This window comes from Pteronotus mesoamericanus, unplaced genomic scaffold (genome assembly GCF_021234165.1).
Source record: "Pteronotus mesoamericanus isolate MK-2021 breed Mesoamerican mustached bat unplaced genomic scaffold, CSHL_Meso_final contig_40, whole genome shotgun sequence".
Classification (NCBI taxonomy): Eukaryota; Metazoa; Chordata; class Mammalia; order Chiroptera; family Mormoopidae; genus Pteronotus; species Pteronotus mesoamericanus.
This window is the reverse complement of record NW_026555150.1, coordinates 13,526,547-13,550,070: the sequence shown is the minus strand read 5'-3', so window position 1 is coordinate 13,550,070 and position 23,524 is coordinate 13,526,547. Positions and strand designations below refer to the sequence as shown.

At 40.6% G+C, this 23,524-nt stretch overlaps 1 protein-coding gene across 1 annotated transcript in view; it reads left to right on the top strand.

Annotated features, from left to right (window-relative positions):
• GPC4 (glypican 4) overlaps positions 1 to 11,902 on the top strand; it is a 108,078-nt gene extending 96,176 nt beyond the window's left edge. Inside the window, exons 4-9 of the mRNA XM_054577033.1 lie at positions 2,585 to 2,750; positions 7,545 to 7,675; positions 7,769 to 7,915; positions 8,788 to 8,924; positions 9,555 to 9,730; positions 9,838 to 11,902. Of these exons, the coding sequence (XP_054433008.1) occupies positions 2,585 to 2,750; positions 7,545 to 7,675; positions 7,769 to 7,915; positions 8,788 to 8,924; positions 9,555 to 9,730; positions 9,838 to 10,040 (960 nt within the window). The 3' untranslated portion in view covers positions 10,041 to 11,902. The remainder of the gene's footprint in view (positions 1 to 2,584; positions 2,751 to 7,544; positions 7,676 to 7,768; positions 7,916 to 8,787; positions 8,925 to 9,554; positions 9,731 to 9,837) is intronic.
• Positions 11,903 to 23,524: the final 11,622 nt, after the last annotated feature.

Sequence of the window (23,524 nt, the reverse complement as noted above, 5' to 3'; positions counted from 1 at the left end):
AACCAAAGGGTCAAGGGCTCGATTCCCAGTCAGAGCATGTGCCTGGGTTGCAGACCAGTCCCCAATAAGGGGTATGGGAGTGCTTCAGAGGCAACCACACATTGATGTTTCTCTCCCTATCTTCCTCCCTCCCCTTCTCTAAAATAAATAAATAAACAAAATCTTTTTTTTTTTTTTTAAGGAAATTCCTACTTGCCTTGTTCACTAATCACAAATATATTCCAAAATAATCCCTGGCACATAGTAGGTGCTCAGTAACTATTGGTTGACACTTTAGCCTTCCACATTTCTTCTTACTGGGGTGTTGTTTCCTGTTAAGCATAATATTCAACAACTGCCATGTGCTATTATATGATTTTTTTCATAGGCACTTACATAGTAACTCTTTATCTCTCTAAAATCCAGCTATTTAGCAGTCTTGCCAATGTGGATTCTAACTAAAATAAAGAAGGAAACTGATACCTACTATTGTAGTTTAATATATTCTGTTTAAGAAGACAGGGAAACATACATCTGGGAAATCTTTTCATCACAAAGGTTTGACAAGGTGCAGTACTAGAATCAGACATATCAGTGGCTGTCAGCAAGTCGATTAATCTCTTTGGCTTTGGTTTTCTTATCCCTTAAATGTGAGAGCTGTACCCAGTTGAACTCTGAGGCCCCTTCCAACTCAAAGACGTCTGTGATCCTATGATTCTTCAGCAGCCTCCTCTTTCCAGGCCTTTTTGCTCATCTGTAAAATGAGAGAGTAGACAAGTATCAAAGCCCTAAATGTGACTTATTTAAAGGAATGAACTTAGAGCTATCCAGAAAACCTAGCTCTCTAGAATGGCCATTCCCCCAGGATATTGGTTAACCAAGATATTCTTGTACAGTAATATGTAGTCAAAAGGACTAATTTAGTGCTTAGGAAAACATCTGGGATTGGTTATAATTAGAAAAATCCTACTTATTCATAGGTAATGTTGACTTTAGTGTGTATAAATTACCATCTTGTTGGATGTTACCATCTTGTATGTTTTCTTCCCCCCTTTTCGGCTATAGTTCTGTTTGAGATAAGAGGGGGTTTGGGTGTGTATCACACAGGAGCCTAAGGGGGTTAAGTTTTTCTCCTGACAGTACTAGCCACCCCATTCCTGTTCCTTAGGGCACTGTTAAGTGGTATCCAACATCACAGCCAGAGCAGGTGAAGTGCACTGCTGGACTGCCCTGCATCCCAGCATCTGTTCCATGCAGTGGTATCTGCTTTCAAAAGCCTGTGTTTGCAGAACTGGCTGGTACTGTTAGAGAGGAACACACTAATCCTCTGATAGTGACTCCAGAAGAGGAGGGTGGAGCAGAGAAGATTAGAAGACCAGAACATTTGGTTAGCTGTCTGTGTGTGATACCTAGCCATGATCCTTTCTAAGCACTGATGGAAATGAGTTAACAAGATGGTTTCAGCAATTCTATATCCAAGACAACTTTGCCTTATAGAAGTAGGAAGATGAAACTAAGTCTTACTTCTCTGCAGAAGATGGCCAGCCCAGTCTGGTTTAATACTGCTTTTACTTTAGCTGCTTTCCTTGTTCATGAACTTTTAGTAAACCTGTCATATGTTGTCTTGTTTCTGCCTGGTGTTGAAGAGCCTTTAAATTTTGTCCACACACTCACTCCTTCCTATTCAGCCAACCTTATTTCCCACAATTTCTTAACCTTATTCTAAGATGCCACAATTTACTTGGTATATTCTCTTGCAGCTTTTGTTCATTTCTTTCTAACTGAATCTTCTTCCTCATTACTTAAATCCAACCCCCTCTTCAAAATTTAACTGAAGTCCCATGTCTTTCACCAGGTGTTCCCTGAGGACTCTGCGCTTTACTGCTCAGAAGCCCTGAAAGGCCCTCTCATAACCCCAAATTTAAGTATATTCATATTCTTCCCTGTAGAATACATTAATTTTGTCTCCTGCACGGTTATAGGCATAGAACGGAATACATACTAAATACATTTCTAAACCTTGATTGGGAAGGGGGTTAAGTTTCAAAGACAGTCTGTAGTCAGTCTTTTTTTTTTTTTTAAAGAAAGATGCATTTGTGTTCCAATCTGGCAAGGCAAACACAGTGATGATGGAGGCCATAGGTTGCCACGCATGGTGGGCAGGTAAAGGCAGCCTCTACTATTGTGTCTCATGGATGATCCTGGAAAGTTATTTGTAGGACTTTGAAATAATTGAGTCATTTAACATAAGAATTAGTGTGTTTATGAGAGAGAGAGAGGGAGGGAGGGAGGGAGGGAGGGAGGGAGAGGGATTGAAAGACAGGGAGGAGGAATGAGAGTTTACAGGATGGGAGACATATGGAGCTTGGATATTTAAGGTAATGCAATATTCATCGCTACCCCTGCTTCCCAGCACACACACTCTTTTTTATCTAGTCTTGCTGTTTCACCTCTTCAGGAAACAGGCCAGGCCTGCTAAATGTGATCCATCAGAACGCATTCTTAAGTTAAATTCATGGCCAAGCCTTCAAGGTCAAATTTATAGACTTTCAATTTCTGTGTCTATCTTTGCCCCCAACACTGTCTCTTTCTTGTCCCAAATTAGGTAAATCCCACAGCCCAGTGTACCCACGCCTTGTTGAAGATGATTTACTGCTCCCACTGCCAGGGTCTAGTGACTGTGAAGCCATGTTACAACTACTGCTCGAACATCATGAGAGGCTGTTTGGCCAACCAAGGAGATCTTGATGTTGAGTGGAACAATTTCATAGGTGAGCAAGCAATTAATGTATTTGTATCACTGAAAATAGCTCAGCTTCCTGCCACAGGGAGTATTGTAATCATCAGGTATGAAATTTTTGTTTGGTATTTAATGTTTGCTAGTGTTTTGACTGTACTCAAAGTTCATACCATTATACAGCTAAGCATTCTCTTGAAGTAATGGTGGCATTTCTGAAGACACTAGACACAGAGAATACCAAGTTTTAATAAAGAAAAAGCGACTTGTTTTACATCCGCCCCACAGGTCAGTTTTAGTTATGCGTCATAGGCTTGTATCTGTGTATGGTAAATGCTGGCGTACAATCGTCACTGTGCTCCAGAAGTGGCTTTTAAAATGGTCTACCTGTTACACTGCACCCAAATCTACACATTGGCCAGATACCTATTGGATATTTGCATCAGGTGAAATCTTACTGTAGACATTTAGAGGTTCTCTTTCTGTAGAGGATTTAACAATAACAGTTTGCTCTGGTGAGGATAGAAAAACTTTTTGCCCTGTGATAATTGTGGAGGTAAACATTCTCACAAAAACTCAAAACCTACAAAACCATTACTGGAACCCAGACAGCAATGTAAGTCAAGTGGCCAGTTTCTGAGAGGGTTAATTATGAATTGTGGGGAAGGGCAAATTAAAGATGATTTAATGTCCAGTCATCAAGTCCCTTGATGCCTACCTAACGCACACGTTAGTCCTGAAACATCAGTATTGAAGCTCCTAATGCTGAGGGTCTAGTGAGGCCACACACACATGCTGATAGTTCACACAAACAAACTCAGATTTCCACCCCCATCTCCCAGTCACATTTGCATAACTGCAAAATTTGAGTGTCTTTATAAGCACCTATTTTTCACTTACTTGTCCACATCATGGGAACATGTATGCAATTTGCTGGCTTTATTTATTTATTTTTTTTGGTGGGGGAATTGGCAGTGGGGGATGCATTTTAGTCTGCATGAGAGCTAATTACCATATTAACTCTGAAAGTGCATCAATAAATTGGCTCCAACAGATTCTTGAGAACACTGACACAGAAAAAAAAAAGATGTGAATATTAAACACTTCAGCACAATTGTAGTCTAAATAGCTCAAAGCTAGAAGACCTGAAAAAAAATCTTTTACACACAGAAAAGCAGAATCCCATGAAAGGGAGGGCGTAAGACCAGCAAAGACACACATGCACAAATAGCACATCATGCCCAGAATGAAACCATGGGAGAGAGTGTTGCTTTAAAATATTTCCCATGGAAATAAAAGCCAATGGCATTTGCAGATCTAAAGTTGATGGGTGTTTTTTTTTCTTGCTCTTTTTTAAATCCCATTCTCACCCCACACTTAGATGTCTAAGTTTACAATTTATTTTTGCCAAATTTATTTTTTTGAGGTTGCTTAGCCCTTTTACTTCACCCTATAACTTCTAGTGCACTGGTTCTCTGGGCAAAGGAGTAGAATTTACCACGTAGTACCCCAAAAAATGTATGGTGGTAGTGATCTAGTGTTGTTAACTTTTCTACAGACACATCAGGAATAAGGTGCAGAGAGGCATGCCTCTTGTGTTATTGTATTATTCTAATATTCTGGCCAAAACTGTAACTCTTATCCTTGTATTAAAATTAAAATTCTACGTATTTTTCCGAAGAGTTTGCTGGTCCATCCATATCAAATCAAAACCATACTCGGCTTGCTTAATAACTGTTTTCAACAAGGTACCCTAAAACAAGGACTTAGGTTGCTGTTGCTGTTCTCATGTGTTTTAAAAATGACATTTGTTATCTTTGAAGAAATAAAGTTAAACCCCAGTGAAAAGTGATAGAATTTCTGAATCAGTTTTCCTCAATTATTTTAAATGATACTTTTTGGAGGGTTGAGGTGTATAATTGTATCTAAACTTCATGTTTAGTGGATGTTTTAATCTTTATTTTTAAAAAGCTGATATAAAAGGCCAGGAATAATGGACATTGTTAATCTCCAGTGCTTTTCATGAATTTTCACAAGGCTCTACTTAATTTGCTCTGTGATTGCAGAATTCAGTCCCAATTTACATGCCTCTGCTACAAGTGCTATACGTAGTTTTCTTCCCCCCCAAAGAATTTTTCTTTCCCCTTTAAATGATTGCAATTAATGAATGGTCAACCCCCCCCCCCAATACTTCTTTAAATCAGATCTTGGGGTTAAGTCAGGAAACTTTTTGTTCTTCCAGTCCTGTCCTGAGGCTGAAGATGTGGGTTTCTGATTATTGGCGGCACAGTGCAAAAGGAATCACATTCCCTAGCAAGAAGGGATGGCCTTATTGCTGGGGGTGTGGGGGAAGCGACTCAGTGCTGAGATTCTGAGCAAAGAAATCCTGCAGTTGGACTACACGCTTTAAGAGACTAAGGATGAGTTTTTCAAATCTGACTTCTGGTTGCCATGCCTAACCCTTTCCTCTGTTTAACTGCATCTATTCAAGTATTGTCAGCCTTTATCAGGGTGGATCCAAATATTTGAAACACTTTGGGCTTGGTTTTGTAAGAGGTTGGTTCTATGAAACCTTTAGTTCGAATATATTCCCTGCCCACCCCACTCCCCAACCCCCAAAAAATCAATTTCTGGACCATCATAAACTATGCTTAGGTGCTGCTTGTTCTCCATCACATACTGTAGTAGTGTTAACATTGTTGGACTTGTAGCCAACCTTAATAATGTCACATGTTGCTGCCAGTGTGAATTTAGTATTAGGGTATTGGGATGGCTTGTGGAGATACCAGCCAGTTCCTGGCAGGAGGCAAGACAGTCAAATGAGACCTGTGGCCTAGATCAACCAGAAGAAAATGAAAACTACAGACCAACTGTCTTTGGACTTTGCTTGGCCCTTCTGATCAGGGCTGGCTGCTGCAAGGAGGAGCCCAGTTGATAGCCAATCATGACTTTTCCCTAGGGGTTAGGGGCAGCTTTGGCTCCTGGGCTGCAGTCCACAGGCAGAATGCGCCCTCATTCACATTCTTCAGCCGTTCAGCACGCAACGCCATGGCACCAGTCCCAACAAAGGCCCGGCTTCACTCTCCATTCCCAGGCCCTTGTGTATGGCCGGCCGGCTCAGAGTTTACAAAGACGCCAAACAGCCAGTGAATTGGGGTTTATGTTTCCTTTCAGTCTTTCACAAACACATTAGTGATCTGGCCTTTCCTCAACACTAGGGGAATAAGTAGTTACAAAATGTGCTGGTTTTTGTTGTTTAAATTCTGCATTTTTGGATGTTTATTATCTGTTTATTCATAATATTTTTATTTGGAGCAAGGGCTGAATTCTCAGCTACGAAGGAATGTGCTTTCTGTACATGGCAGTCCTGCTGCTTTGACAATGATGAACACAGTTAAGTTGTGCTCCACTTGTTTACAAAAGTCTGCTTTTGCTAGCACATCAAAAGCATTTTTTCTCTCCTCTAGTACAATGGTATATTCATGCTGGCAGCCTTTACTTAGAGGTTGGAAGCGTCACTTTATTGGTGCTTACCACAATGCAATCTGAAACTTCATTTGTTATTACTTGTAAAAAAAATTGCATTTCACGGAAATCTATTTGTGGTTTGTGACATCGGAATTGTAGTTTAGAGAAATGACCCTGCACTTTAAAATGCTGTGCTGCATTTGTTCTAGGTTGAAGGTGAAAGGTTGATGACCAAATTTGGTTTCATTGATATGCTGATGTTGAAACTCCTTTTCACTGGAAAGCTTAGGTAGAAGTTCAGCCACGGCCTGTGGTGTTCTTTGAATATGTATACAATCTTCTGGAAATTAGCCTTTCTTTCCAGCAGCTGTCCATGGACTACCTGAAGGCTGTGGATAATGTGGGCCTAGCTATCCTTTTCCTGCCATGCTTTAAGCAGTAAAGAAAAAAGGGAAGAGAATATGATTAGGTCTCCAATTTCTTCTAGTTTTGCAAAATAAGTATCAGGCCAAAATACTAAATCTCATAATCCCAACACACATGAATGACAAGAAAACAAGTACAGTGTATTTTATTTAAGAGATTCAATGTGTACTGAAACATTCCAGACTCCTCCAGCATGTAAAAGTGACTTGCAGAATAATCAGTGAAAATTCACTGTGAGTACATGGTTTGTGTGGACTGCCTCTTGTGCTGTCTTTTCACTCAAAGAGGTATATCTTTTGCTTTTAAATAAATCAAGGCCCTTATATTTGAAATGGGAAGTTTTTCTAATTCCAAAAATTGCATTTTCAAAAAATTTCATTATTTAAAGTCATTAGAATTCATAGGAATACTTCTATTTGTGTTTTTTTATCTATGCACTTAGGCATCTGGAAGGTTGTCATGAAAAAAGAAAATTAAGAGTTGGTATGCCAAGATTTTAACTGATGTATATTTTTGACTCTTGTAAATAGAACCCGAAATGAAAAGATCCTAGGAAGTCTGGGAGAACTGGCATGTTATTCTGCCTCCAGCCTTAGGCTCGTCTGCTGGGAGTTAGCTCAGAGACTTACAGTGACAGCCACTGACACATGAAGGAAGGACTAATCAGTATAATAGAAGATTCCTGATTGGGTTTCCTTGCTGCAGAATGACGCACATCTGGCCATCTCACACTTTGGAGAGCTGACGATACATAACGACTTAATGCAGTTTGGTGTAATAGAAGTAGATATAAAAATATGAATTAATTATGATGTGTGCCTTTCCTCTACCTCCACAAGAAACATGAACAGTAAAATCATCAGACTGATTACCTAAAGATGAACTAATGATTTACTTTTTGCGCTGTATTATTCTTCCCTAAACCTCATGTTAGATGCGATGCTGATGGTGGCAGAGAGGCTAGAGGGCCCTTTCAACATTGAATCAGTCATGGATCCCATCGATGTGAAGATTTCTGATGCTATTATGAACATGCAGGACAATAGTGTACAAGTGTCTCAGAAGGTAATGAAGGCAGGATACTGGAAAGGAGAGCCAGAGGCCCCCTCCAGCTTGTGATGTGACTTCCTTAATATGATCACGCTTGCTCCAATGCAGGTTTTCCAGGGATGTGGACCCCCCAAGTCCCTCCCAGCTGGACGAATTTCCCGTTCCATCTCAGAAAGTGCCTTCAGTGCTCGCTTCAGACCATATCACCCCGAGGAACGCCCAACCACAGCAGCTGGCACTAGTTTGGACCAACTGGTAAGCACACTGTTAGGAATGGCCATGTTTAATGACAAAAAGACTGAAAACATTTGCTAAAAATGCTTTTTTTATAGTTGTAAGGTTTACAAGTGTGGGTTTTTCAGGTAAAACTTTTCATTCAAGCAAATTGAATGTGAATGTCGGTAAATCTGCCTCTCTCATTTTCTGGCTCAGAAAGTTCATAAATATTCTAGGAAGTGTGATGCACTAAGTCTTATCTCAACTCCCGCTGTTGTTTCACCATGTATTTACTAAACATCTACTAAGAACCCATCACTGTGCCAGTTACGGGGGTCATTCAGAGGAATAACACAGGCCCTTATTCTGAAAAAGCCCCAACAAAGAGGGAAATGCAGACAATCCAGCTTACTAACTATGGTGATATACAGTACATGATGGGATGGAAGAAGGATAAGGAAATGTAAGCAAACTGCTTTATATGCAGCAGTATGCTTCAAATATAGCAGTAGGAAGGAACACAGAGAAGAGGAGGGAGGGCAGTAAAAGGCAAGTTTCGCAGAGTGGACAATATATAAGCTTGATTCTTGAGTTTAAATGGCTTGTGAGAAGAGAATGTATCTTATTGCATCCACAGGATATGGAACCTGGTGGGCCTCAGATGGCAGTTACAATGAAGGGGTAGAGTGGGGAGTGGGTCCAGGAAACTCCTTCAGAATATTTCAACTATTAATTCATTTGAGTGATATTGTAATTCTAAGTGTAAATTTGATCTTTATTTTTCCCTGGTGACTAAAGTTGGAAATGAATTGCCTAGCATTCTGGAGATACTTTAGAAATGATCAAAGGCACATGGCTAAGGTAGTTATGTGCTGTTTTACAGAAGTCTCTCTCTTGTTTTCCTTAATTAGGTTACTGATGTCAAGGAGAAACTGAAGCAGGCCAAGAAGTTCTGGTCCTCTCTTCCTAGCAACGTTTGCAATGATGAGAGGATGGCTGCAGGAAATGGCAATGAAGATGACTGCTGGAATGGAAAAGGCAAAAGCAGGTTAGCCTCCAGTGCATAGATTTGCCATCTCTCCCTTCCTAGGTGCCTGAGTAACTTTCAGAGAGTATTTTCTCAGTTGTCATTAGAGAAGCAATTCAGAGTAGGTAGCAACAACATGGAAGCCTTCAAGACTTTATTAGGAATTGGCTTTACTGTTGAAGTATTGAGAAGATACCCAGCTACTTGTACTGGGTCAAAGTTTGTGATAGTAGTAAAATTCTGGCATTAGGGCTCCAATCAGGGATCAAGCTTTTCCTCTAGTGTCATTTTTTAAAAATTTAACACCTGTGGTTCTTTGCCCACTGGCTTGGCCTATAAAGCACCAGATCCATTCTCTTATTTAATATGCCCTGTGTCCCTCCCCTACACATTCCATAACTTAAATAAGTACCCACTTCACTCTTGGCACTTCACTCTTGACTCATCAACCTCTGCAATGTGGGTAGCTTTCAAAAAGGTCCTGGTCAAATTGGAGAAAAGAGATGTATATCCATGAAAAGGAGAAATTCAAGTTTATTTAGAAATGGAAGTTAATTGTACTTAGTGCAGATACTAAAATCTAGGAAGAAATTTGATCTTCTGTAACTTTTGTTTTACTGATAATCTAACTGGGGTCATTTCTCATCTCAGGTACCTGTTTGCAGTGACAGGAAATGGATTAGCCAACCAGATCAGTAACCCAGAGGTTCAGGTTGACACCAGCAAACAGGACATACTGATCCTTCGTCAAATCATGGCTCTTCGGGTTATGACCAGTAAAATGAAGAATGCTTACAGTGGGAACGATGTGGACTTCTTTGATATCAGTAAGCATTTGCGGTTGTGAAGTACAAATTTTTCTCGTACACCTTGTGATGAGAACAAGTGGAATGAAATCTCTATTCTGTTGTTGTTTTTGTTTTTTTTTTAATAGCTGATGAAAACAGTGGAGAAGGAAGTGGAAGTGGATGTGAGTATCAGCAGTGCCCTTCGGAGCTTGAGTATAACGCAACTGACCGCTCTGGGAAGAATGCCAATGATAAAGCCAGCCGCGCTGGTGCCCGTATTGGGGCACAGCCCTACCTCCTCACTGTCTCCTGCATCTTGTTTCTGATTATGCAGAGAGAGTGGAGATAATTCTCAATCTTAGAGAAAATGTGTTCATCATCAAAAAAGTTAAAAGGCACCGGTTATCACTTTTATACCACCCTAGTGACTTTGCTTTTCAAATGAATGGACAACAATGTACAGTTTTTACTATGTGGCCACTGGTTTAAAATAATTCTGAATTTGTTTTTTATTCAGTTTTGTGGGGAAAAGGGACTTGTACATAAAGTAAGTTTCTGCTTCCCCAGAATCATGTTAAACGTGGCTAGCGGTATAGGTACAGAACTGTAGTTAGTTGTGCATTTGTGATTTTATCACTCTCTTGTTTTTCTTTATTGTTTGTTTTTGTTTGTGGGTTTTTTTTTTCCCTTCAGTAATGATCTCACCTTATTTCTTACAAGAAAACCAGGGTTCTTTCTTGGCATGTAACATGTACGTATTTCTGAAATATTAAATAGCTGTACAGAAGCAGGTTTTATTTATCACGTTATCTTATTAAAAGAAAAAGCCCAACAAGCAGTCAAATTTACGTTTATCCCTGTTGTTTTAGTTGCCTTATCTGGAGAGAAGAGGAGGTGATTTTCTTTTTTTATTATTAAGTTAGGACAGAATGTGAAGGCACAAGGGGGTTTCTAATCCACTTGCCAGGTTGTATTCAAGCATCAATACAAGAAAAATGTTATGTTTCATTTCTAGCTGGTGACTGGAAGAGACTGCAGACTACCCCTTTTGGTTGAGTCGAATTACATAAATTAAGATCACATATAGGTTCATTCCTTGAACCCTCTTAAAGTATAACCCATTCAGAAGATTCTTGATACATTTTCCCTAGAAAGATCTAAGGCCATACAGGACGTCCCAGTTGTCACATGTTCACACTTTTTTTTACAGGTGGGTTTTGTTTGTTTTGTTTGTTTTTTTATTTTGTTTTGTTCTCATCCAGGCAAGTTAGCAAGCCACTGTGTGCTAGTCTTCATGTCCATACATGATCCTCTTTGAATTGGTATCCCAGTGGCAGAAAAAAGTGACCAAGTATCTCATTTGATTCGCATTGTTACAGTATCTGAGATTTCAAACCCAGCAGTACAGAGAGGAGCTCTGTGGAGGCTAGTTGAAATTGGAGTGGGTACAGCCAGTGCTCAGGGAATTGCATTAACACTTGAGCAAAATTTTTATCTGTGCATTTGTATTTGCATTCATTTTGGGATTCCAGTTTTTTAAAAGAATTTCTAAGGTTCTGATTTGAGTCTTTCGTGCCTAGCCCCCTATGATCAGAAAGGCAAAACACTTTCAGTGGTTCATAGCTGTGTGCTACCCTATCAACCAAGAGGCCCACTTGGGGGAGATCTGGGTGTCCAGATTTTTTTTCATGTTTTGTGTTTTTGGAGGGGAGGTAGTAGGGGTAGGTAGAGCTGAGAAGAGAACATCTTAGCAGTGACCCTTAGCCATGTGGGTGAACTGGCAAACACCGTATCTTTTTGTCTCAGGCCAAAGACTAACAACTGCCTTGTCCCCTTAGGAAACGTTCCCTTGTGTCCTTACCAAATGACAGCTCATAAAACTATGAGAATGTGACAAATCACTTTAAAAAGAGTTTCCAAAAGTCTTCAGAAAGAAGAAAATTCTGCAAGTCTCTTCCTGCTTTAGACAACCATTAAGATCCCAATCATTTCTACAGAAATTAAAACCCACAGAGAGGTTGTTTGTGTTATTGTTCAATCTTCAGTTGTAAGAGTAATTCTCTATTTTTATATTGAAACATAATTACTTGATAGCTCAGGGTCTACATTTCATTCAACTTTTTACACCAAATTCTGCATAATGGTCAAAATGGAATATTGGGGGCTGTTGTAAACAGAGGCTTAATTTTATTAGAAGTAGCCAGTTATTTATTAAAGCATGATGTTAATAAAATAGGCATATTCTGGCTGGTGTGTATAAGTGGTTTTTTAAAAAACAAATCACAGAAGACATAAAATTGAAAAGGCACTCCATTTATGTATGAGGAAAAATGGATTGTAAATAGCTGAGCTGCCTTGTGAGAACTTGGAAAATGTGCTGATACTTAGTAACTACCTCAGTTGTGAGGAATTTCCTTTTTAGCTTAGACTGCTATTACTTTTACTTGGTAGAAATGAATCTGGTCTCCAAAATGTGGCTCAAAGAGTTATCCCCATAGACCTTGTTAGATTGTTTTTAATTTAAAACCTTGAACTCTGCCCAGCTGTTTTCTTTCAGTCAAGTTCTCTAAACCAATAACATTTTCCGAATTAAATATTCTTGAAGGTTCTTCTGGACTCTTACTGATTTGTTTTCTTTCTTTGCATCTTTTCTGTTACTCTTTTATTATTTAAATTGTCTCTTGCTTTTGAACTTGAACTATGAAATAAACAAATCATAGATTTTTTTTCCATTCAGGTCTGACTGGATAACTCTTGGCTTCTAACCAGCTGGCAGGCTCCGCCCCCCCCCCCGAAAAGAATAAAGGCAAGTTGAATATTTAAAAAACTTAAGAGTTCACAGTATGAGGTAGAAGAAAAGCTAAGTTAGGAGAACTGCCTTTTCCAAAGCCTCAGTTAATAGCATGTGAAGGGTTTGTGTTTTACAAAGGCATTTTTTAAATTATTTTTCTTTCAAACACTTCACCTACTCTCTACCTTAAGAGAACACATTTTGTGACTCTTAGATTTATATTTTCTCTGAAAAATAGTAATTAGCACTTATTATTTTGATAAAGTGCAAAGAATCAACTTGCATCTTTTAACTTTAGTTCCTGAGTATTAGAAATCTAACGGTTTATACATGAAGTAAAATTTATCGTTGGTGATAACACCAAAATAAAAATAGCTGTAGATGATGCTGCACAAAATTCTCCTTTGCCTTTTGTGTTGGCAGAATATGTCTATTTGCATAGCTAAAGGTTTGTATGTTAAAAATAGTATCTACTACAGGAGGCCTATGTGTATGTGTGATCACTCAAGCAATTGCCAAATTACCAAATACAACTTTCTGGGGTTTTTTTTTGAAATAAGAACAAAAGCACTGAGGAAATTCTTCCATCTAAGTGGAAAAATCATAACTCAGCATTCTGATATACTTTACAAATGCCTAATGCTTTCTTCTAAAAGTCCTTTTTATATATGTGAAAAACATCTCAAAGATTACATATGGTAATACAGGAATTCAAATCCACCAGTAAGGCAAATGCTGTATAATATTTACTTATCTAATTTAGGTTTCAAGTAGGTAATATATTGACAGAGACAGACAGGCATAGGATAATATTTCCATTTAAATTCTGCCTGTCTGCTCAGTTATCCCCATATTCTTGATAAATTTATTAGTTGTTTAGGTACATCTTTTTCCAAAGTTTATTTATACTTTGCAAACATGATTTTTAAACCTTTTTTGAAAATGAAATGCAGCATATTATGCCCTATAATATTTTATTTTAACTTTATTTAGAAGAGGAGGTCTCTTAAGATACATGTCTATTTTAAAGTTTTGGCTTCTCAGGGGTACCATATTTTGCCAAGATTAGGCAATTTTTCAAGGAACAACCATTGAATTGACCGAGGAGCAGTTTGGTTTTGTAGTTCTGTAATCTTGGATGCACAATTAGGATGCTCTCTATTCATGTTAAGGTTAACTTCTGGTAGTTTGTTTTCATATTTTCTCCAGTAAAGAAGACATTGGCCAAACCCTCTGGGAAGATCCCCTCTCTCTTTTTTTAAAAATTAATTAATTTATTTTTTCAAAAACCTTTGTCTCTGCCTTCCCCCCCACCACTTTCCCTGGGAAGATCCGCTTAAAACATATATTAATACCACGGTTAATACTTGTGAATGGTTCAGAGGAAATAGGCCCTGGAATTTACTCATTCGATTAGAATGAAGTTCTTTTAATGTTTTCTCAGTCCCAAATGCCTTGAAGCAGCATCAACTGCCAACACAAGATAAAGATGAAATTAGTATTAGGAAAATTTGTAACTAGATCTTCTTGGTTACTGCATGAATTATCTGTCCAATAGTAAAGGAGCATTAAAATATGTAAATAATGGTTCAAGTTCAGTTTTCATGTAAAGTTGAATATTTAGACATCAGTGTTTAAAGAGATTTCTAAGTTCAGCATAAGTCAGTAAAATCTACAGAAATCCGTTTCTCAGCATGAGTGTCCATGTGTGGAATTAAATGCAATTTTCACTCTGCTTTTGACATTTCTCAAAGAAATTTACAAATTCTGGAAAGGGCACAGGATTGTTGGAAGGAAAAAGATTTTCATGCATCAATCCTACCAGGTAAACGTTGATGGTGTGCTTAAAGAATGAAGATAGTTTCTTCATTCTTTAAGCACACCAAGTGATGACCCCAACATACTTCTCTAAAGGGTTTTATGGTCTTGTTCTCTGGTCTTTGGGGAAGTGTAGCAACAACTTGCTTGCCACTCTTATTTTTTCTTACACGACAAGATTGGAAGGTGTGCGTGTGTATACACACAATCATATCCACACACAGATTTATTTCTGCAGTTTCAAACATTTAATCCCAGGTGGACAGGTAGACCTTACCCTGTCATTTTGGGCTGCCTTCCCCCTGCTGTCAGTGGTGTGGGCTTGGGGAATGCAGACTAAATTTAATGATAGCCTAAGGGAAGCATAATTAGGAAGGTAAATCTCCTGCCAAGAAAACATACACACATGCACATATAAAATGCATTCCTGATAGGATTTCTTAGATTTACCACTGCTTGGGATTTGCTTTTATTCATCTCCATAAATAAGCTAAAACTGATGATAACATGGTGTTATGGGTGACTCACGGCTCAGGGCAGTTGGTACCAAGTCAGCCACAAAGAAATGATCATGGTCAGTGGTGATTTTCTGAACACACATAAGGATCTCAACCCTCTTTCACTGTATTTGCTTATAATGGTCGTGAGTGCCTTTGCTCTCACTTTTATTTTAAAATATAATGAAAAATTACTACTTTTCAGTTTCAATTCTGAATACTTTGCAGCAAGCTCTGGCAGCAGCAAAGTTATTTGAGCACACTATTTACTGTGAAAGAAAGTTATTCACCTGTCACCTCTCGACTGAGAGGTGAGATGGGACAGACCTGTGTGCCTGGAAATAAGACCAGGCCAGGTTGATTATCCTGCAGTCCTACAGCATAGAGATTTTTGCAGACGCTTGAAAGGACCCAAAAGTTAGGTCATTTGCCAAAGGGATGATGGGTAAAAAATTCAAGAAGCAGATTTGGAACAGAAGCTGATCTGTCACCAGAGCCTATCTCAGGCGCCACTTTCCCTTTGATTACCCTTCCCCCTTATTCCACGTTGTATTAATCTCGAGTAAGGAATGATCTTGTCAGGCACGCCGCATGTCAGCTGACCTTGGTTGACTTGGTTTACCTGATCATGGAGAAGGAATCAAGTACCACCTGGGGATATGAAAAGGTTTTCTAATCTTACATAGTGGCTCCTTGCTCAGTGCACTTTAATGCAGAAAGAGCTCAAATAATTGTGCATGGGGACAATGCCACCTCTGCTAGTTCTGGAAGAGCTGATATTAAATCAAGAGATCCTGCCCTTCATCTCTGGGACAGCCGTATATGACCCTGTGTGGAAGGGCTCTGCAGGTGCCCTGGAGCTGCATTGTTGGGAAGGGCCAACTTGCTGAGTAGTCAAGCAAACAAGCTGTTGAAAAATACCACAGTTTACATGGGGAATATTCATACCTGCTTAATGTTGTGGAGCTTTGTGAGGAGGTAGATACATCTTGGGATAGATGGGCCCCAGTGAATATAATGGGGGCTTGTTGAAGAGCCCTGGAGAAGACTTCATCTTAAAATCACACCTGGACAAGAGACTGTCCACACAACCCAAATAACAGGCACTGCTGTAAATGAGATGTATAACAATAGTTTTCTCTTGCTGGACTGATCTTAGTGCACATTAGGAAAGACGACATCTAAAGGTAAAAACCTATGTTTTACAGACAAGATATTTTGACATTTTCTACCAGGAAGGGAACCTAAGAGCTTTTGTTGGTTTCCTGGACACATGTTCCAACATGCCTATCAGGCAGTATATGCTGGAAAAAAGTGGAAACATCTTGATCTAGGGGTATGCAGGCTTGTGTCTGACCTTGACACACAACCTTGAAAAAGGTCCAGAGAGAAACATCTAACACTAGCAGGAACCAAAGGTTCTGCCTCCAAATGGAAGGCAGAAGATGCCTCACTAGTCTGTAAAGACAGGCTGAGAGGCAGTGTAATTAAAACTGGAATTGGAGGTTGTGGGAAGGGTGAATTCCTAGAACTAAAGGCAGACTATCCCCTTAGATTTAGTAAATTACCAATTTTGAGCAAGCAGGAATTAAACCTTACTCAAGGGTAGTGACTTATGTAATTGGTTAAGCAAATGGTGCTGCTGTAGGCTGACAGCAAACAAAATCTTGATTAGACGTGGATCAGAGCTGTATGGGGGAAAGGAAGCAGCACCTGGAGAAGGGCATTATTCAACCTGCCCCTTCAGCTATTGGCCCACAAGCAAGTCAGGGCTGGATGGACCCTTGTGTGCCCCACATTGCATAATTTGTCTACTAATTTACCTTTTGGAGAACTGTAATTCAAGGACAACCAAAGAATTTGAAGGTCCTTATTTTATTGAAACAGACTCCAAAGATCAAGTACCTACAAAGACCATCCCTTGGTTACCAGAGGTCTCTAATGGCAGTCATTCTGGCCCTGGATCTGTGGGCCTCCAAAACCACTTGGAATTTTAGGCAGTAATATGACTTACGATACATCTGACCTTGATCTCTGTATGGGAGGACAAGAATGAGGATATAAGGAAGATGGGGTCCTCACCCTCAGGAAACCCATAATTCCACTGGGGAGAAAACCCTCACCCAGGAAACGTGTCAGTGAATACATGAGTCTTAGCTGATTTTTAGGTCAGAGGAGAACAGAGTGCATGCTGCAACGGTCAGGGTGACTTCCAAGCAGAGCTCTGCCTGCGTTTGCCAGGAGAGGAGGAGAGGATTCTTGTGGGCAGGACTCATTGGTTCTTCGTACTCCTTGGGTGTTATAGGTTGCCTCAGGAGTAAGGGCAGGGAGGTGGAATGAAATGTCTAGGGATGGTACTGGGATAAGTGGGTAGTGAAGTGGCAGAAAGGAAACTTGTCTGAAAAGCAGAAGGGATAAATTTGCTACTCCAAAACTAGGGTAGGTTGGGATTAGCATATGAAGCCCTTGAAAGTCAGGCAAGGCAATTTAAAATTCAAGTCAGGACTATCTAATGCAAATTCTTGAATAGGACTTGACATGATGTCCAGGGTGTATAAAGAGGACCCACTAAGTAGAAGTATTCAGCATGGATTGTGTGGTGTTGCCATTGGGTTGACAATGTGCACTGTACTGTGCAAACTGAAGGGATTCAGTTCCCTTTACATCCTATACATTCTAGCTCCCTCTAAATGATCTTGATTTGGAGCTTTCTGGTGAATGAAATCCAGTTCCATACAAGGGACATCCATGCTCATAAGGCAGGCAGATAGACACGACACATTAAAAGTGGTCCTCCCAGCTTTCTGCCCCATTACTCCCTTGAATTCTGATCAACCACTTGCACATATCTTCAAATTTTTTCAAGCGTTGCTTCCAACTCACCTGCATAGCCCCGCCCCCAAAGGCATTCCAGAGCTCCCAGGCATCTTAGGCCTCTATTCTGTTCTGGCTTCCTGACCCTGGAGAGAAACTCACAGAAAGATGCCTGGAATCTGGTTCCCCAGACACCATCCTGCAGGGACCTGGAATTACAGGGGCATTGAAAAACCTCTTCAAGCATAAGGCAGCCAGCTAGTGAGTTGAATGGACCAAATATATATCAAAATAACTACTGTAATGGAGAGGTTAGAAGTGGCTGAACTTCTATCTGCTCGCCTCTTGCCGGTCCAGTTGACTTTAGTCATGTTACATGCATCACAGTTTGAAGACTACAAAGCAGCTGCTTGACTCTATGGGCTTTTCTCTTATTTAAGAAATCAGTCCCTGCCCTGTCTACTGCAAAAAGTGGCTATGAGGAAATACTGGGAAGATGCACATACCAGGACTTTTGGAACTGGAAAGCACAACAGTGTTCCAAGGTAAGCAGTATCCTCAGGGACTAGGGTGCCATGAGCTGTTCCATCACAGGGCTTTAGTCACCAGGCACCATGTTAACTTAGGCCCCTGGATGAGGGATGATTGCAATTCTGAGGCCTGGCCACTGAGCCCCATCTCCGGTAATGGGCATAGTTTGGAGCTTGGACAGGAAGAAGCTCCAGCTGCAGGGACTCTGAGATGGACACTGTGCTCATCTGCACTCTTGGAGCCCTCTCTGCAGGCTACACATATAAAGCGGAGCTTTCCTCTATACCTGCCATTGTCAAGTGATAGCAGGAAGGCTGCTCCTAGGTCAAAGCCTCATGGCTCAATTTTTATTGAAAATTAGCAGATGGGAGTGTAAAACTGGGTTCTTCCTGTCAGGAAACGATTCTAAATCTCTAATAATGACATTCTGATTTAGGGGTTCAAAACTGAAGAAGCTCCAAGTGGTCTCTTTACCTGCCTGCCCATTCACAATCCTCCATTCCTAAAACACAACTCTTAACATTTCTCTACTAATCCAGCTAGGGGAGAAAAATTCCACACACTGAGCCTCTTCCTGAGAAGGCAAGCAGGCAGGACACTCAGGCGAGCACCTCTCCATTCTTTTGATTGTCCATCCACCCACTCACCTACCCCACCTGTCCTGCCATTTCTTTCAGTCTCTGAATTCCTGGGGAGTTGCAGTTTCCTTTGTAAATTAAAGCTCTACACTTCTGATCACATAGTGAAGCTGCAGCAGCTTCTCTGGTTCCAGAGTGGACAGCAAGAGGGAGGATGCTATGCGTAAGTGTTATAGTGTCAGATTTCCATCTCTGTTTCCCCTGAAGATCCAGAGGGTACTTGGAAGGGCGGGGGTTCACTAGGGGTTGGGTCGATGCCAACAAAAGGCCAAGGACCTTTTAGACAATTTGCATGTTTCTTCTTCACCTGGCGGTGAGGCTTCTAGTGTTCTGCAGAGTCAAAGCTCTGGCAAAAATGAATAAAGGAAAGTGTACTTCAAGACATATCCTGTAATGGACAGTATCAAATACCCATGATTTTTTAGCATGGTAGCTTGATCAGTGGAAGGCACATTCTGGAGTAATTTGAAATTGTCTTCATTGCTGACTTCCAAGTTGGGAGAACATGGAAATCAATAGAAAACACTCCAATTTGAACATCTCAACTAGATAATTACCTTAGGAATTTGGTGCATTTTGTAGGGAGCAAAGTGTGCCATCCAGTGATTTATGTGGCCCATAGTGGCCTTTCTTCACTCATTCCACACTGAGGGAGTACATACTATGTGCCAGGGATTGTGCTGGGCACTAGGGATACAATAACAAAGCAAAATACACTTGGTGTTCACTCTGGTGGACCTCACCACAAATGAGGGAAATAGATAATCACATAGTCACAGCAATGAAAGTATATTTAAGCATAATTACATAGTGAGATGAGGTTCTCACAGTATAAAATAATCAAGTTTAGAGCTCTGGGAAGCTCCTCCACCCCCTAGTTACCAGTCATGGCAGTAGCCAACATCTAGGGCAGTTCTTCAGTTTGACATGTCTTAGAATTTCCTGGAGGGATTGGTAAGTCACAGATGGTCAGGCCTCACTCCCAGAATTTCTGATTGAGTTGAACTGGAGTGGGCCTGAAAATGTGCATTTTTACCAAGTTCCAAGGTGATGATGATGGTGCTTCTGGAGACCACACTTTGAGACTCATTGGCCTAAGCAAAGGCATTTTGAGTCTGACCTATGATTCAGACTCAGTCAGAATTACCGGTGCCTCCACCGAAATACTGGGGAGAAAGGAATCAGACAAATTGCCTTAGACTACAGTCATCTTGTCACACTGACAGGTTAGGCTTTGTATTCTTAAATGGAGTCCAAGCTCCATCTACCATACCTGAGACTCCAAAAAAGTCCAGGCACGTGTGGAAGGTCAGTGAGCTGGGTAGAGTTCTCATTTTATAAGGGACCAAGGAATTACCTGAGCATGATCATGCCAAAAGGGAAGCTTGAGGAAGAATACAGGGTATGGGGATGTTTATAGACCAGTGTTGGGCATAAAAGGTGGTTCTGAGTGCTCCCTTCATAGGCCTTTTCTATAATATTCTGGCCCCGACAACATGGATTTTGAAAAGAATGGGTTCACCACATCTCTGTAACATGTTGAGAGGACAAGATCCCATCGAATACTGTGGTATTAGTTAAGATGCTCTCGGCTACAAGAGGAATTCAATTAAATATTATTTCAACAAAAGAGATTTATCATATCATATATCATATATCATATATCATATATCAAGAAGGAATGGTATAGGAAAGCTCCAGGATGGTTATTCCTCAATTTTATTATCAAGGATCCAGATTCTTTCCATTTTTCAACTTTTCCACCTTCAGTGTATTAGATAGTGTCCTTCATGGTTGAAAGATGGCTGTAAAGCCTAAATAAAGCAAACAAAAAAACCCCAAACAAACAAAAAACAAAAACAAACAAAAAAAGCCCCGAACAACCCATGGCTGTAACAGTTGTAGTAATAATGCATCTTCACACACCATTTTCTGTTCGTAGCAATAAGATACTATTTCTTCCCTGAAGTCTCTTTTGAAGAGCTAAGAAGTATTTTCTAGAAGATGCCCTCTTTGAGCAAACATCCCCTCACCTCTCATTGCCTAGAGTCAGCTCACATGCCCTAAGCTGTTGAGTATAAAAGCTAACCAAGATTTATGCCCTGGTCTGAGGCCAGTCCTATATGAAAGATGTGGCTGCACAGAGGAGGATAGACACTGAACAAATTAGAGGATGATTGACAACGAAGAAGGGAGGAATGGCTATTGATTGGGCAAACAACTGGGTTGGCTATCCCTGCGTAGTACCAGTGGGTACAAGTAGGAGTATAAGGCACCGTTGCTACATCTGGGAGGGAGATGTGGAGCACCATATTAGCACATTAGCCACCAGCAGCTTTGGCAGGGATAGGGAACTTCACTGAGCTTCAAGGGTTCTGGAATGTAAAGCTACACAAAAATCAATTCATCACATTCTAGACATATACCAGCTCAAATCAATTCCCACAGTCCCTTAAAAGCCATCCAGGTCAATCCTGATTCCATGATGGCTGATTGATTATCCTTGACAATAGCCCTGCCAAGTGGTTGCCCAAGCACTGCTAAAACACCTCCAGTGACAGAGATCTCACTACTTATGATGGTTTTCTCTCTCCAGGAAGCTCTGAATATTAAAGTGTTCTCTGCCACCTCCAAACTGTACACACATGTACTGTTTGCTCGGTGATTAAGTAGAGCCTTTGAAGTTGTTGTCAGTGTTTCCACTGAAAATGGAAGTCTTCAGTTGTTTCTAACTAAAATTTCCTTGTAGATTTATATGTGTTGCCAAGAGATACTAAAAAAAAATAAACAACCAAATAATTCTGGGAAATTTTGGCTTGCCTGTGTTAAGATCTTTAGATATTTTTTATAATCCAAACCCATTTTTGGTTTGCAAGATTTAAATTTTAGCAAGAGATTAGACCGTAGTATAACCTAGTAACTAGCATTTTGGGGGGAAATGTTTTAAGGAAATGCCTTGCATTTTGAACTTTGAAAGTAGTCCCCACTTTGCATGTGGGCCCCATATTGCTCCTTCTTCAGTTAGATTGAAGGAGTCTAGCTGAATTCCTTGTTGTCCCTGTGGGAGGAGGGGATCATTTCCCTTGGTGCCACCTCACATAGTGTGAGTACAGTGGTGTATTGGGTATGTTCGCAAGAATCCAGATAAATGGGGAATACCAATGGCTCTCCCTTTGGCAAAAGGAGTTCAGGGGATTGGTAGTGTTGCCTGCTGTGTTGCAGTAGGTGGGGATGGGGGCAGTATTCCAGGAAGGACCTAGGGTAGAGATCAAGGGACCATTCTCATTTCAGTGACTCTATTCTTCTCAGACTATATGGATCACCACTGCCTGAGCAGACCAAAAGGAGTTGCTCAGGTTCACAGAATCATAGATTTTTTTCAGATCTCAGTATGGTGCTATGGAAAGATTTTTTTAAATTAAAAACTGGGAAGAGTGCCTATAAGTATGCCTGCATTGTTAGATCATTCTTGCTTTGTCAGAGACATGATATTACTTTTTATTTCAAGGTTGACTTCATCTATAATGTCACCCCCTCTTTTTTCTGCTTCATCTTTCCTTCCTCCACCAACAACTCTGAAGCCACTATCCTTGCAGCAGCTCTACCTCCACCCCCATCTCCCTTCTTTGGGCCTGGCTGCCCCATGTTTAGACAGGGTCTTTGGATTTGGCTTTGGCTTTGTAGAATTATGGTTAATGCAGATTCATGCTTTTTTAGCCATGGCCAAGAAGAGCATGACATAGTCTATGGAATCACCCTTCAGAAAATTGCTCCCACTTCCCAATAGCCACACTTGGCCCTTCTTCTTTAACAGACTTGCCCTCATTTATCCAATGGTGTCTGTTTAGGTTGTTCCCTCAAGAGGTTAGCCACTGGCCCTGCAACTCAGCAGGGAATGCCTTACTGGCTTGCAGCACACTTGAAGTCACCCCCACTTTGGAGCATATCTCCTGCCTGTGATAAACATAATTTTTTACATAGCCAGAAGTTAATAAAGGCCAAGTCTGAAGCACTGGCCAAAGGGTTCTGTCACCAACCAGATCCTTTTGCATGTAATGTAGGTGCCAAGAGGCCAAGTTCTCATGGGATTCCCTCATTCTCAAGGGAATGAGATGTGACATGAAAGGAGAGGAATTTTTCTCTCATGGCTCCGAAACAGGTTCCAAGGGCAGATCATATGAATGTGCTTCAAGTCACATGAGTGTGACAATATTGCTGGAGCTGGCCGATGGCCTCACAAGGAACCTGTGGACTTGGAAGGAGCCAGCACTCTTTGGAAGTGCAAGTTCTGCTCTTTTGTTAAAAGCCATCCGTTCTGTGACTCTATGAACACATAGTGGCTGATGTGAGGCTGCACTGGGAAGTCCTACCAGCCTGGTGGTAAGCCTCATTAGCTCTTATCCAGCTTCCATAAAGGTTAGGCTCTGTCATCCTGTCGCCTATGACATACTTCTCCGGAAGTCACCACTGACATGCTCAGACCAATCAGAGCCGCAGTCAGTGAGAACTCCCACTGACAGATTCTAAAACTCTGGGGAAAAAAATGTGAGGATAATCAAGTTTATTCCATGCATCCCACATATCAGCCTCTTCCTACCTCCTACTCCCCAAGACTCAGAGGCTTATGGTGTACTTTCCCTCTTGAACCATCTGCATTTTTTGACAGGGAGCAAAGTTTTCAGCCAAAGCAATGACATTGTCATTTAGGGATCTGAGGCAAGGGCAGAGAGGAAGGGCAGAGAGG